General features: G+C 35.0%; 1 protein-coding gene across 2 annotated transcripts; it reads left to right on the forward strand.

Annotated features, from left to right (window-relative positions):
* Positions 1-4,068: 4,068 nt before the first annotated feature.
* On the forward strand, positions 4,069-12,416 carry LOC132609087 (retinoblastoma-related protein 1). 2 transcript variants are annotated; one of them, XM_060322925.1, is made up of 18 exons: positions 4,069-4,472; positions 5,084-5,188; positions 5,710-5,849; positions 5,941-6,037; positions 6,138-6,184; positions 7,189-7,387; positions 7,893-7,959; positions 8,077-8,253; positions 8,324-8,517; positions 8,612-9,470; positions 9,599-9,761; positions 9,861-9,933; positions 10,393-10,569; positions 10,652-10,771; positions 10,863-11,001; positions 11,132-11,244; positions 11,831-11,946; positions 12,028-12,416. In XM_060322925.1, the coding sequence occupies exons 1-18, from the start codon at positions 4,395-4,397 to the stop codon at positions 12,179-12,181; spliced, it is 3,018 nt and encodes a 1,005-aa protein (XP_060178908.1). In that variant the 5' UTR covers positions 4,069-4,394; the 3' UTR covers positions 12,182-12,416. The 2 variants fall into 2 exon arrangements, with proteins under 2 accessions (XP_060178908.1, XP_060178907.1); XM_060322924.1 differs by having other exon boundaries at positions 4,071-4,472; positions 5,707-5,849.
* The last annotated feature ends 2,978 nt before the right edge of the window (positions 12,417-15,394 follow it).

Genomic DNA, 15,394 nt, shown 5'->3' on the forward strand with positions numbered 1-15,394 from the left:
GTCAATTCTTTGTTGGTAATACAAAGCCAAAGTTTCTTTGTGGGTTCTTTTTCCTTACTTATCTTTTCTCCTATATGAAGTGCAAATGTCCCACATAGGTGGAGGAAAGTCTTTCTTTTCTTTTTAGCAGAATCATCAGTAACAACAGTGATTTGATAAGTTGTTTTCTTGTTTTACTTGTTACTGATGATGGTGCTAAAAACAAATTTCGAAAAGATAACAAAACTGTTAGAGGACATCTGCTCAACCATATGACTAACCCTCTGTTTGATTTATTTGTTACTAACAAATTGTTATGGCAAAATTCATAGATTGCAGCTTGAACTATACTCGAAATGTTGAGTCTACACCCCAATTAATCGGGCGACCTATTACCCTCGACCATCTTAAAAGTGAATTTAACGTCTCCCTAAGAACTGACGTGACACAAAATATAAAAATAATTAAAAAGAGGCATGTTTTGGTTAACATTTATTCATTTTTCCTTTTTTTATTGCAAAATTCAAATTTTTGTAACAAATCTTTTTCGATTCCACTGTCTAATGGTTTTACAAATGATTTCTTACACATCCGCTTTTATGAATTTTATATAACTGGTCTCAACTCTAAAATAAAAGTAACGAGGAATTTTAGCTCAATTATACAAAATTAATACTGGTCCCAACAACAACAATACACCCAGCGTAATCACACAAGTGGGGTTTGGAAAGGTAGAGTGTACGAAGACCTTATCTATCCTTATCTATCTTGGGAGGTAGATACACTATTTTCGAGAGACCCTCGGCTTAAAGAAAAGTAAATAAAAGCAATTCGGACAAAGAAATAACAAAAGTAAAGAAACAACGGATAATAATGAAAATCAGTCTAAGAAAAAGGAGTAACAGCACAACTGCCATAAAATCATACGATAATCGAAGGACAAGAAACGGCAGATAATAATAGAAATCAAAGGACAAGAAACTACAAGAGTAATACTATGACTACAAGTATGGAAATATAACCTTGAAAACGCTCAACTATCTACTAGTCTTCTACCCTAATTCGTGCCATCCATAACCTCCTATCTATGGTCATGTCATCGGAGAACTGAAACTGTGCCATGTTTTGTCTAATTACCTCTCCCCAATATTTTTTCGGCCTACCTCTATCTTTCCTGAAATTATTTTTAGCCAATCTCTCGCACCTCCGCATTCAGGCATCTGTGCATCTCCTCCTCATATGCTCAAACCTAATTAAGTAATTTGAGTTTGAGCTGTAATTGATTGACTAAGTTCTTATGCATAATTTTCAACTCTGACGACTAAATATTATGAAAAAAAAACGTTTACCTCATCCGAAGATGTGAAAACAGTCCAACCAAAAAAAAAAAAAAAAAAAAAAAAGAAAGATGCGAAAACAGAAGAAAAAGAAGTCAGTGATGTAAGAGCTACCAAAAAAGCTACCAGCCAATGGTAATTATCATTAGTCTTGAGCACACTTCAAGTTTCTTTTCTAATTCATGGAGCAAGATCAAAATGACTAGAAAAATTTCAAAGTACTAACAAAGAGCTTACCTTATACTACTTCTGTTCCAATTTATATGATATATTTTGATAGGGACTAACTTTAAAAAGGAAAGAAGAACCAAAAACCCCATCTTGTGTTATATTATTATTAGGGTCTCCACAACTCATTCCCATGATTATCTTCTCAAAAGGTACTTCTAAAGTATTCCCAACATACGGACAAACCAAAACCAATAGTTCTTGAAATATTATTACTTTGTCCACCACCTTCTTCCATTGAGTTTGATGGATAACCTGTGATGAATCCTTTGAGAAATCGTGTTATTGCTAATTCTTGCTTCCATTGCTTTCTGTAATAACGCGATTGCTGAGGTAAAAGCCGATCCAGTAGTCCAGCTTTATGTAATTGGGTCGGATATGGGGTTTCTTAAGTGGTGGATTGAGTCTTTTGTCCAGGATGTGCCACGTGTCGGTTCCGTCAAATGAGGGGCATATTTAGGGATATTCCATATTTAGAACTTTGCCCAACGACAGGGGTATAAACATCCAAAAATGATAACGGGGATAGGATTAAACAATAAATGAAAAAAGAAGGGTATATCCGACCCTTTTCCGTTTATGTTAAGCACTTCACAAACAAATGAATTCAAGTTAAAATTGCCATATTTTTGTATGAGAGTATTACAATGGGTATATGATGTGACTTATGCTACAATAAACTATCCTTAAGCAAGAAAATCTCATATATATGCTAAGTAAAAAAAGTTGTACAGCCCAAGATATTTTCAAAGGGGAAAATAACTTGGTTCTGGAGCACGAGGGTGCATGGGAAGGAGGAAGAGGAACACATAACAATTTTTCGTAGAAACGATAATGTCTCTTATTCATGCATCTAAAAAAGCAAAAAAGGCACACTTGACGATTTGGGTGCAACTTTTAGATGTTAAATCATTAATTTAGTTTAAGGGTGTATATATATATTGCTATATATGCATCAATTAATTCTGAAAAATGAATTTTGTTTCCTAATATGTCAGACCTGTTAAAAAGACTATGACATATTTTATATTTGTGCAAGACAAATTGAGGTTGAACTGCGAAGGAGTGTCAAATTGTAGGCTCGTAACATGTAAAATAGGATAAATTCACAAATAGCCACTTTTCATACCCAGCTATTGAAAAATAATTACTGTTATCGAGTTTCAAACTCTACGTATAAAACTCCGGGTTATGACTATTTTTGGAATACATGTCCAAAAATTGGCCGGTGAATGTTGTTTCTATTGAAAAATATTGATCTTGCGCTGGAGCTTGAATGACATAGATGACTCTTTTTTTTTTTTTTTTTTTCAGCTTTGTACTATTCTAACTCTACTAATTTGTATCTCATTAGGGCTATATATTAGTAAAACAATTTTGTTTTTACCATGTCGATAATAAATCTAATTGGTCATTTTCTGCAAATATGCCTCTTAGTAGGCCTTGCCTTGCTGGATTGGATCAATGACCAGGCTCAGTCCAGATCATTTATGGGCCTGGAATATTAGTCCAAATCATTTTTTTGCGCGGATTGCCCTTCTTTTAGGGTGGTCTTTAAATTTTGTCCCTCATATTTGTGGTCTTTAAATTATGCCCCTCATATTGCTGGTCTTTAATTTTTGCCCTTCGCATTGCAACTCTGAGCATTCACGCAGAAATCATGAGGTTCTGAGTTCGAACTCCCGCTCAAGCATAAATTAAAAAAAATAAATTGCAAGACAAGGTTTGGGTCGCGTGTATGCCGGACCCGGCATAAACTTGTGAAGAAATTACCAAAGTTATGTCAGACCCGGCATACTTATGCCAAGTCTGCCCATAAGACATAAGTATGTCGGGTCCGTCATAAGTTTGGTAATTCCTTAATAAGTTTATGCCGGTGGGGGCATACTTTTAATGGACAAACTTTTATGCCGGACCCGGCATAAACTTGTGAAGGAATTACCAAAGTTATGCCGGACCCGACATACTTATGTCAAGTCTGCTCATAAGGCATAAGTATGCCGAGTCCGGCATAACTTTAGTAATTCCTTCACAAGTGTATGCCGGTGGGGGCATAGCGAAATTTAAACTCTGCTTTGCGAAATTTTTTAAAAATTTTGTCTGTGTGGGGTCGAACCTGGAACCCATGGGGTTTAGCCGAAGGGAAAAATTTAAAAATTTTAAATATGAGGGGCAAAATTTAAAGATCATCCCAAAAGAAGGGCAATTCGCAGAATTGCCCAGTCCAAATCTGTCCTAGGCCGTACGACAAATCATATAAGAGTTAGACAATATTTAGTAGGTGCATTTTGTACGTAGTAAATTATATCACATAAATTGGGACGGAGGGAACAAATCTTTTCAAATAAAAGTAACCAAAATAATATAATTTACACAAAAACTAAAAAAGAAAAAAAAAAGAAAAAACGGTAATATCATAATAACAGAATCCTAACGAGCACATAGAATTAGGCGTTTCGTTTCCAACAAACGGTAGATTTTAGAGCGGGAGACTCGTTAACCAAAGACGGAATTTGGCGGCAAAAAACCTAAGAGACAAGACACGTGTCGATTTCCCATTGGCTGATCCCCGACCCTTTGTCGGCTGTGTATGTACATAACCATATGACATCCTCATATGTAATTTTCCCGCCCGAAAGTTAGGGTTTATAGCTACAATACAACAAAACAAAACAAAAAAAGAAAAGCAAAAAGCAAAATTAGTGATAGTGATAGAAAGAACAAATTAGAGAGAGAAAAAAATTAGGGTTTGTGGAATTTGGATCTAATTTGTTCAGATCTGATAAATTTGTTGACTTTTTAAAGCAAATTTCAAGATTTGTGGGTTTATTTTAGCAATTCTTGATAAAGATGGAAGAGCTTAATAATAAATCTTGTAATTCTGGTGACGTGGATACTCTTCAAGTTAGATTCACAGATTTCTGCAAGGTATTTTTTTTTTCTCTTTAATATATTGTTCAGTTTCTTTAATTTTTAATATGTTTCAGCTAAAAATCCCTTTGTTAATTCACTTACAACATATGTTTTTTGGTAAAAATTGTTCTTTGTATGTTTACTTTGTATTAATTTGGAAAAACCTTGCTTTGGTTATTTATTCTTTCAACTTTTTTTTTTCTTTCTTGTATTTTGTATTCTCTACTTAAAGATACAAAATTTGTTCTTGCTTCAGTTAAAAAGAACATTTTTTTTTATCTATTTGGTTGTTTATTGTTACAAAATTGTTCATTTTTTAAATTTTGTGTTGTGATCAAATTTCAAGAAAACCCCATACACGCAATTAATTTTTTTCTTTTACAAATATGTTCCTTTTATCTGTATTTTTACTAATTAGGAAAAAAAAAATACTGCTTTGGTTATTTTATTCTTTCAATTTTTTTTCTTTTTCTTGTATTCTGCATTCTTTAATTGAAGCTGATATTACCATGTATGTGAATTTTGTTCTTTTCCATTTTCTTTTTGTGGTATGGGTGTTTTTTTAATTATTTTTTGCCCTTTAAGTGGAGTGTTATTATTTTTAACACATGTTGTTTGATTTACAGAATGGATTGTCCATAGGTGAGAGCTTTATGACAGAAGCAATAAAGCTGTTTAAGGACAGTAAACATCTTTTATTGTCAAATAATGCTGCTATTGGAGCTATTACGGTAATGCCCTTCGATGCACTTTTTGTTATCCATATCTGTTTGATCGCCTTAGTAGGCGTTTAGGCATAGAAACCAAATATTTTTCACTTTATTTGGAATTTTTGAAGTTGGAGTTGAAGATGGAGTTGTGTTTAGTTATAGTTTTTGCGAGGAATATTTGGTTGTTTGAATGTGTACCGTAAGTGAAAAAAGTGAAAACAGGGTTTTAAGGGGTCGTTTGGTTGGGAAACAAGTTATCTTGGGATTAGTTATCCCACCCTCCCACAGGGATAAAATAACACTACAATCTCGGGATTATTTATCCCTTGTACCAAACGAGCCCTTAAGTGTTTTATAAATACAAGCTGTATTTGGAAATTTCTTGGCCAAACGCTGATTTTCAAATAAAGTGAATAATTCTCATGACCAAATGGGTCCTTGATTTAATATGAGTACGCAGTTTTGTTGCTTCAATATGAAATGTTGAGTTAGTTGGTCTTAATATGGACTAGAACTGATTTAGTTGAGTTCTTAATCAGCAGGAGGAAGTTGAACGGTATTGGTTTGCGTTTGTTCTCTTCTCGGTGAAGAGATTAAGTGCGAATGAAGCAGGAAATTCGAGTAACGGGAATGAAGGAAATGGATTTGATCTATGCCAAATTCTGCGAGGGGCGAAACTCAAGTGGGTTTATCTAATTTTCGCATGTTCTTTGTGTTTCTTGTAAAAGTCTTGATTTATCTACTTCTTATGAATTTTGTTTCGTTTGTTATAGTGTCCTAGACTTCTTCAAAGAACTTCCACAGTTTATTGTTAAAGTTGGTCCAATATTAAGCAACCTATATGGTTCAGATTGGGAGAAGAGACTTCAGGTAATAATGTCGTTGGCTCAATTGAAACCAATCATGTGTTAGTAGTATTTTATGTTTTAAATTTATTCAGGGTTTTAATTAATGTGCACTGTTGTACTAGGCAAAGGAATTGCAGACCAACTTTGTGCATTTGAGCCTTTTAAGCAAGTGAGTATTCTTTTCAAGCACTAGTTTCCTCTACTTATGGTGCTTTGTGATATTTTATCATATTATATGCATTTCTGCTGCTCAACATTATAATCTTAATCAAAGTTCAATATAAGAAACATTTTGATTTATCCTACTTCAGTAGTAAGGTAGTACTTGAACATCATATTTGCCATAGTACGTCAAGTATCCTGTCTGGTTTCGTGTTGCTTAGAATGTATTTGTTGAGGGGAATGATGGTATTTTCCTATCTCTGCGTCTTCTCTATTGTAATGAACATGCCCCGATGACTAAAATATGAATGAGCAGATATCTGAAACCAAGCTGACCTCCAATTCATTAAACCATGTTGAGCATTGTTGAACTCTGTGATTTGTAATTTTTAGCATTTTAAATTTTGTAAGCTACACCAGTGGCCTAATGCATTAGGTTGTCAACTCTGGTATCCACCAATGCCGTACTACTTAATTCTTCAGGCTTTATTTATTGTTTTTTTTCTTCAGGCTAGACAAAAAAAAAAAAAGAGTCAAATCTGTGATCCTTTTTGGAATAATGATACGTGTCAGCAAACAAGTTTGTTAATCTCCTTAATCTTCCTGGATGTAGATCACAACACCAGTTTAGGAGACTAACTGTCTTGATTGAGAAACTTAGTAATATGTTTATGGTTTCAAGTCAGTGGATGCTTTATTAATATTTATGATCATGAATAACTTGAATCTTGTGTTTTATTATACTGGAATTTGCCAAATTGTACTTTATCAGTATCAAAAAAAAAAAAAAATTGCCAAATTGTTGGCTATGCTCGTCTTTGTTTTATGCCTTTTAAAGTTGTTTTGGTAGGATGAGTCTAGACAAAATGTATTTCTATTTGATTGTATTGTGCCCCCCTTAATGAATTTTTTGTTGTTTCTTTATGTCTGACATGATCTTGGTATTCATTCCTTTATTACTCAGGGTGTAGCTTTTTGTGGTACATTTGATAACATATTTATTGCTTTTAGGTACTACAAGCGTGCGTACCAGGAACTGTTTTTGTGCAGCGGTAGCAATGAAGACAAGAACCCTGCTACTGCGAATGCTACCATCCTCTTGCCACAATATTATCGTTTTGGCTGGTTGCTTTTTCTTTCACTTCGTGAAAATGTATTCAGCCGCTTCAAGGACCTTGTGACATGCACAAATGGTTTAGTTTCTGTGCTGGTCAGTTTCTATACCATCTAGTTGATTGCTCGGGTTCTGTCTGGTTTATCTTGTTATATATGCATGGTGTATTGGACATGCTGACAATAGACTCTGTATAACTTGTGTGCTATGATGTAAAGGTGTAGGGATTTTAGATTAGGTACTTAGCATGACTGGTGTTGTTTAGTACAGGCACCAATGGTGCTTAAGGTGGACATCAATGGGAACATCATTTTTTTGAAATTCTTTTTGATAAATTATGAGGCCATGGGTTCGTTGTTTATCTGCACCTTTTCTTCACCAAAATGCATACTTCAGCTAAGTGCATTTAAACAAGCTGAGCTTGGCACATTATACTCTTTTTTTGTCTTTGAGATAACTGGCATAATATTTATTTATTCAAGAACTGAACACGATGCATCTAATCATCTTTCCCATTGCAATTTTATGGATGGGATGATACCATGTTGCTCTTACGAAATAGGTGACATGTCTGACTACTGCTTCATAAATCATGGTGCAGGCAATTTTAATAATCCATGTACCTGTCCGCTTCAGAAATTTCAGCATCAATGACTCCCCGCGATTTGGTAATTATCTTTTTATATTTTTCTTTAACAGAGTAGAGGTTTTGGTCCACTACCTCTTCAACTTTTCTGGAGATCTGTGATGGTGTTGACCTTATACTAAAGCTGATTTCATTACAGTAAAGAAAGGAGACAAAGTGGACTTGCTTGTTTCATTAAGCAGCATTTATCAGACCTCAATAGATGACTTAAGGGAGACTATGGACAAAGTTAATAATCTAATAATAGGAAAGTTGAAGAAGAAACCCTGTTTGGCTTCAGAATGCAGGGTAGAGAACCTAGACAACATCGACACAGGTTTGTCTCGATATCAGCAATCTCTTGCTTTAGTAATTGCTTTTTCTGAAAGTTGGGATGTTTGTTGCAGATGGTTTGACCTATTTTGAAGATTTAATGGAAGAATCATCTTTATCTTCCAGTATAAGTATACTGGAGAAGGATTACAATGATGCAATTCAGAACAAGGGTGAATTGGATGAGAGGATTTTTATCAATGAGGAGGATAGCTTGCTGGGGTCAGGAAGCTTGTCTGGTGGTGCAGTAAATATGAATGGAGTCAAGGTTTGTTCTCAGGATATCTCCTGATTTTATTAAGCCAACATGCAGTAAATTGAACATTCTGTTAAACCATTTGTGTTCATCTTTTGTTGTGCAGAAGAAATTTGATGCAATGGCTTCCCCAACAAAGACAATTACAAGTCCACTCTCTCCTTACCGTTCTCCAAATTGTGGTAACTCAAAGATGGCAGCTACACCTGTAAGCACAGCGATGACAACTGCCAGATGGTTACGTACTGTCATAGCTCCACTACAGCCAAAACCTTCAGCAGAGCTGGAGAGGTTCTTGTCCGCCTGTGACAGAAATGTGTCAGCTGACGTGATCCGGAGGGCTCATATTATTCTGGAGGCTATATTTCCAAGTAGTGGTCCTGGGGAGCATTATGCAGCTGGGAGCCTTCAAAGCACATGCTTAATGGACAACATATGGGCAGAGCAACGTAGATCTGAGGCTTTGAAGTTGTATTATAGGGTTCTGCAGACTATGTGCGTTGCAGAGTCCCAGATTTTGCATGCGACCAATTTAACTTCATTGCTAACCAATGAGAGATTTCATAGATGTATGCTCGCCTGCTCAGCTGAACTAGTTCTAGCCACTCACAAGACAGTTACTATGTTGTTTCCAGCTGTTTTGGAGAGAACAGGAATCACATCTTTCGATCTCAGTAAGGTGATAGAGAGCTTCATCAGGCATGAAGAAAGTCTTCCTCGAGAACTGAGACGCCATTTGAATTCACTTGAAGAACGACTCTTGGAGAGCATGGTTTGGGAAAAGGGCTCTTCAATGTACAACTCTTTGACTGTTGCAAAACCATCATTTTCTGCAGAAATTAATCGCCAGGGCCTGTTGGCTGAACCAATGCCATCCTTGGATGCAATTGCAATGCACATCAACCCATCTTCAGCAAGTTTACCACCAGTGCCATCTCTACAGAAGCACGACTTTGCCCCTAATGGTATCCTGTTTGCCCCTAGTCTCAAATCTTCGTAAATTCCATGACAATTTAATCCCGACATATGTGCCTTTTTAAATTCTTAGAAGGAAAACTTACCTAACTTTATCTTAAATTATTAATCTTACTAGGTCATATTGGTGATATCCGGTCACCAAAGAGATTGTGTACTGAATATCGCAGTGTGTTGGTTGAGCGGAATTCCTTCACCTCACCTGTGAAGGATCGTTTTCTGGCCCTCACAAATATAAAGTCAAAGTTTCCCCCTCCTCCTTTGCAGTCCGCATTCGCAAGGTATTTTCAATTTATAGTTGGATTCTTAAACTTTTATTTGCTCTATAATCCATGGCTTTGTATTTTGCTATAAAATGTTAATCTTTTGAACTTTTACAGTCCAACCAGACCAAACCCTGGTGGTGGAGGGGAAACATGTGCTGAGACATCAATCAATGTATTCTTTGGCAAGGTATAAAACTGTCAATGCATTCTATCAGTTTGTATGCTGATTATGTGGTGTTAATCGCTTTTTGAAGTAGTTGTATTGGCACATTTAACCTTTGTTTGAATGCTCACATGCCTGTTAGCCATTTAGAACCAAAAGTGCTCTTCACGGTCTGCAATTTCAACTTCTTTTTGGAAAAAACTTGCATCTCTGTAACAGCTAATTTTTTATATAAATAACTCTTGACATTCGAGAGGTTGATTTTAATCTTCTTCTGGTAGCTCCTTATAATATTTCATGTAAAAATGTCAAGCTGTAAATGTCCGATGCAAATAGTGGGATCTAGCAGTCTGAATGTGGATTTCTGGATTCTGATTATTCTGTTATATGCTATAGAGACTTTTTTTCTCGATTAGGATTTCCTTTGGTATAGCCTGCTGTGATTAGTTGACCTCTCTTTTTCTTGCGTCGCATTCTACCCAGATTGTGAAGTTGGCTGCTGTCAGAATCAATGGCCTGATTGAACGGTTACAACTTTCTCAGCAAATAAGGGAGACTGTATATTGCCTTTTTCAGAAGATTCTCAGTCAGAGGACAAGTCTTTTCTTTAACCGACATATTGACCAGATCATCCTTTGCTCTTTCTATGGAGTTGCCAAGGTAAATTTTTGGGAAAAAGGGGGGTATTGGAGCTGATAGTCTGTATTTATCTGTTTTCACCGTGATTCTTGATTATATGCAGATTTCACAACTTAACTTGACCTTCAAAGAAATTATATACAACTACCGAAAGCAACCTCAGTGTAAACCACAAGTTTTTCGAAGTGTTTTCGTTGACTGGTCTTCAGCACGCCACAATGGGGTAATGTGATCAGTCTTTAGACTGTTGACATGAGTCTCCTACAGTTTCTAGAATAACTGACCAATTTTTCTTTTTTTTGGATTTAAAACAGAGAACAGGTTCAGATCACGTCGATATCATCACATTCTACAACGAAATGTTTATTCCCTCTGTTAAGCCATTATTAGTCGAGCTTGCACCTGCTGGAAATGAGCAAAAGAATAACCATGTTGAAAAAACCAAGAACGAAGGTGAGTTCTCTTCATTATGCGTTTTGTTAAAGTAATTTTTTTGCTTGTGGTTTGGTTTCTATATCTGATTCCTTTCTCATGTTCAATTGTTAAACCTGTGGCCTTTTCTTTGTTCTTCATTTTCATTCAGGACAAGGTCCGGCGTCCCCCAGACCTTCTGTATTTCCCAGTCTCCCTGACATGTCTCCAAAGAAAGTATCTGCTGTACATAATGTTTATGTCTCTCCGTTGCGATCATCTAAGGTAGTGATTTTATTCTCAATCTTTCTGCAACGTGACTTGAACTTCGGTATACCACAAGTGTTTCGGAGTTGAGAAATATATGAAAGATACCTGTATAATTGAAAAGGGTGAATTTTAAACCATAATTCAGATACTGATTTATGCCTGACTAATTATTGCTCGCTTCTTCATATCTGAGAATAACTATGATAGAAGTTACCTGGCATGTTTTAATTAGTAATGAGGGTAAGTAAGGACTCCTGCTTCTGTATGAATCTTGAAGTTGAAAAGCAAAATAATTGGTGGAAAGAAAGATGATGCTTATTCAGGAGGGAGAGGAGATTTTTCTTCCAAGCCGGTGATGCAATTTTCTGTTCGCCTGCTAAATTCTGTGGTTATTGCTTGTCCCTGTGATGGTAGAAAGCTACGTGTCCAACGCTAGTTGTAGTGTTCACTAGCCTGAAGGAATATTAGGAGCAACAGTTTTCAATCCCACAGTTGGGACTATTAGAGTTTCCTGTTACAATCTGAGTTTGATTGATTTTATAATATAGTGGTAGGAGTTTGTCTATTATATCGCACATTTATCTCTTGTTTCTGATTTCAGATGGATGCCTTAATTTCCCATAGCTCTAAAAGCTATTATGCTTGTGTGGGAGAAAGCACTCATGCTTATCAGAGCCCTTCAAAAGATTTGACAGTAATTAATAACCGCTTGAACGGGTATGTGGTTCTTTACCTATCAGCAAATTCCTTTATCCAAGTACATTTCATGTCAAATACTAAACCTTCTTTCATCTGCAGCAATCGGAAGCTCAGAGGCGCTCTCAATTTTGATGATGTTGAATCTGCAGGCTTGGTTAGTGACTCTATAGTTGCCAACAGCCTTTATCTTCAAAACGGAAATTGCATATCATCACCGCGTTCAGCTGTGAAGACTGAGCAGCCTGACACCTAATGCTGCACAAACTTGCATGTAAATAACTTTCGGTTTAGGACACATTTCTTTTCCTAGTTTTAAGGTATCCTAAGGTAGAGATGTATAGGGGTGTTGAATGAGCGGTTAGTTAATGTAAAATGCCCGCCACCAACCCGATGCTTCTTCTTTTTTTTTTTTTTTGTTCCTGTTGATCACTGATTCTGGGAATATATATAGATGGCCTCCTTCTTAATAAGAGTAATAGCTTTGCATCGCCTTACTGGTGTTTTTTTTTTTTTCCTCTGAATTCTGAACAACGATGCTCGTTCATTTGCTTCTTTTTTTTTCCTGCTAATTGCCTGAAGGAAAAAAAAGAAATCCAAGAACTATGTAAACTGATGTTGCTGAATCTGCATTGTTCCTGCTAATGCAACTAGCCTTGTTACTAATGATAGCTGGAAAAAAAAAAGTTCTCTTTTTTTTTTCCCCTCTCTTTCCTTTGTGGTATATAATTAACTCTCTTTCGGCATCGATTACATTTCCTTTAAGCCGACCCCTTCTCTATCCCATAAAGGTAGAGGTAAAAAAGTTGCACTTGATAGCTATTTGCCTATTTTGACTCAAATGTGCAAATACGACCCTCAACTCCTCAAAAGTTACAGAATGACAAGGCTAACTAAAGATAAAATAGCATCAAAATGCACATGTTAGAACCAGTAAAGTAGGCTCATTTTGAGAAATTTAACTAGACAGTTCGACCCATTCGAAGATAAACCTTACGAAGTCTGTGTTTGGATATTTAGAGATGAACCTAATTAAGTCCATCTCTATATCCCTCAACTTATCATGAAGTTCCAATTACAGGCTTAAATACTTTTGTGGGAGACCTATTAATCCCTTCTTTAAATTGTATCTCAATTTGTCATCGCGAGATATCACATGGCATGAAACAGCGAAAAAAAGAAGGTCAAACTAAGGTAAAATTTTATTATTTGATTTGTATAATTTTTATAGGAAAAGGTCCAACTTTATACATTACATTCGCACTTTAGCTTAAACTTACGCTCCATTAACTTTATTATATGGCAGAAATATGTATGCAACCCAACAGTAAAATTGGTTTATTGGTATTGGGTTATCGGATTAGCGGATGGAGAACAGATTAAATTTTTATAGTTATGGCTTATCAATACGGGGACAGATTACTCAATTTTCTTATCGAGTAAATCGTTAACCCGTTAATAATTTATCATATTTATATTTTTACCCCTAAATATATTTAATATGTATTGTAAACCTAAAGCACTAAAGTATTAAGCTAAATCTCCAGCCCCACTCACTAACTTTAAGAGTCACTGGAACTTATAAATGTTCTACGGTTGCTCTATATTGTCAGATTACGAGTCCGGAGCCTAAAGGGTATAAAAATACACGGTATTTATCAAAAGGGGATGACAAAAAATTTATATACCAAAAGGGGTATATCGTGAGCTGATCCACGATATACCCCAAAATTTTTTTCAGCTGTCAGTCGAAAATCAACGAAAAATTAAAAAAAAAAATTAAAATCGTATAACGTGGACTGATCCACGTTATACAATATATATTGTATAACGTGGAGCAGCCCACGTTATACAAAAATATTTTGTATAACGTGGGCTGCTCCACGTTATGCAATATATATTGTATAACGTGGTAATGTCCACGTTATACATTCATATATTTGTGAAATGTACTGTGCATTGTAATTCCACCACAAATATTTTGTATAACGTGATGTCCATGTGATGTCCAAGTTTTATGGTAATTCACTTTCAAAGCTCACTCAGGGTAATTACATATATTGGAGCTTTGTATTTGAGAATTCACTTTCAAAGTTTTATGGTAATTCGAACTAATCAAATGAGTGTATCACCTATTTATGTATACCTAGGGTGTACAAAGTAAACCGACAAACCGCACCAAACCGATAAACCGAGTCAAACCGAGAAAAAAACCCGATTAGTGGTTTGGTTTGATTTGGTTTGGTGTTGAAAAAACAAAACCCGATCATAATTGGTTTGGTTTGGTTTTAGCTAAAAAAAGTCAAACCGAACCAAACCAACCCGACATTACATGTATTCAATTTTTAAAATATTTTATACATAAAAATATTTATTTGTAATATAATTTATAAATATTTCTTAATTTTTTCGTAGTTTTTTTTATCTATTATCGTATTATTCAAGCTTGAACTTAAAATTTTAAGTGTTAATAAGTTTTATATCTTATGGATGTTAGTAACTCATATAAAGTCCACCAAAACCAACTCAACACTAATACTAACAAAAGAAATTCAATTTACCACTAGGAATGAATATAATGTTGGATATCTATTCTTTAGTTTTGTATAATTGGTTTAGAGAGTGAAAATATATAACTTAAGTTTTTTTTTGTCATGTAATTAATACTTATTAGCCGTACTTATTTTAGCATGACTTGGTATTTTTAGATTATGGTCATTTTCTTTATGGCTTATTAATTAGCAATATTTATTTTAACTGATTTTATTATCTTTTGTTGAATATTTTATTACAATGTCATCACTCTTCTCGCATTTTGTGTTATTTTCTTATGAAACACCTTAATTATATAGTTGTATCTTACTAGGACTAAAAAAATATTTGAAGTAAAAGTTATATATTTTGTATCAAGACTATTCCAAAAAAACCCCGAATTTTATTGGTTTGATTTGGTGTATAAATTAAAAAAACTGATGCAATTGGTTTGGTTTGGTGTTTAAAAAAACCGAACCAACCCGGTTCATGTACACCCCTATGTATACCCTTAGGTGATACAAATTCAAACTAAGCAAATGAGTGTATCACTTATATATGTAATTACCCTGAGTGAGCTTTGAAAGTGAATTCTCAAATACAAAGCTCCAATATATATGTAATTACCCTGAGTGAGCTTTGAAAGTGAATTACCATAAAACTTGGACATCACGTGGACATCACGTTATACAAAATATTTGTGGTGGAATTACAATGCACAGTACATTTCACAAATATATTTTTGTATAACGTGGGCTGCTCCACGTTATACAATATATATTGTATAACGTGGATCAGTCCACGTTATACAATTTTTTTTTTTTTTTTTTAATTTTTCGTTGATTTGCGTCTGACATCAGAATTTTTTGGGGGGCAGCCCACGATATACCCCTTTTGGTATATAAATTTTTTGTCATCCGCTTTTAATAAATACCGT

Source organism: Lycium barbarum, chromosome 9 (assembly GCF_019175385.1).
Source record: "Lycium barbarum isolate Lr01 chromosome 9, ASM1917538v2, whole genome shotgun sequence".
Taxonomy (NCBI): domain Eukaryota; kingdom Viridiplantae; phylum Streptophyta; class Magnoliopsida; order Solanales; family Solanaceae; genus Lycium; species Lycium barbarum.

Coding starts and splice junctions, on each gene's coding strand:
- LOC132609087 (XM_060322924.1), top strand. CDS start 4,395: ATGGAAGAGCTTAATAATAAATCTTGTAATTCTGGTGACGTGGATACT. Junction 9,471..9,598: donor GCACGACTTTGCCCCTAATG/GTATCCTGTTTG, acceptor TAATCTTACTAG/GTCATATTGGTGATATCCGG. Junction 10,772..10,862: donor CTTCAGCACGCCACAATGGG/GTAATGTGATCA, acceptor GATTTAAAACAG/AGAACAGGTTCAGATCACGT.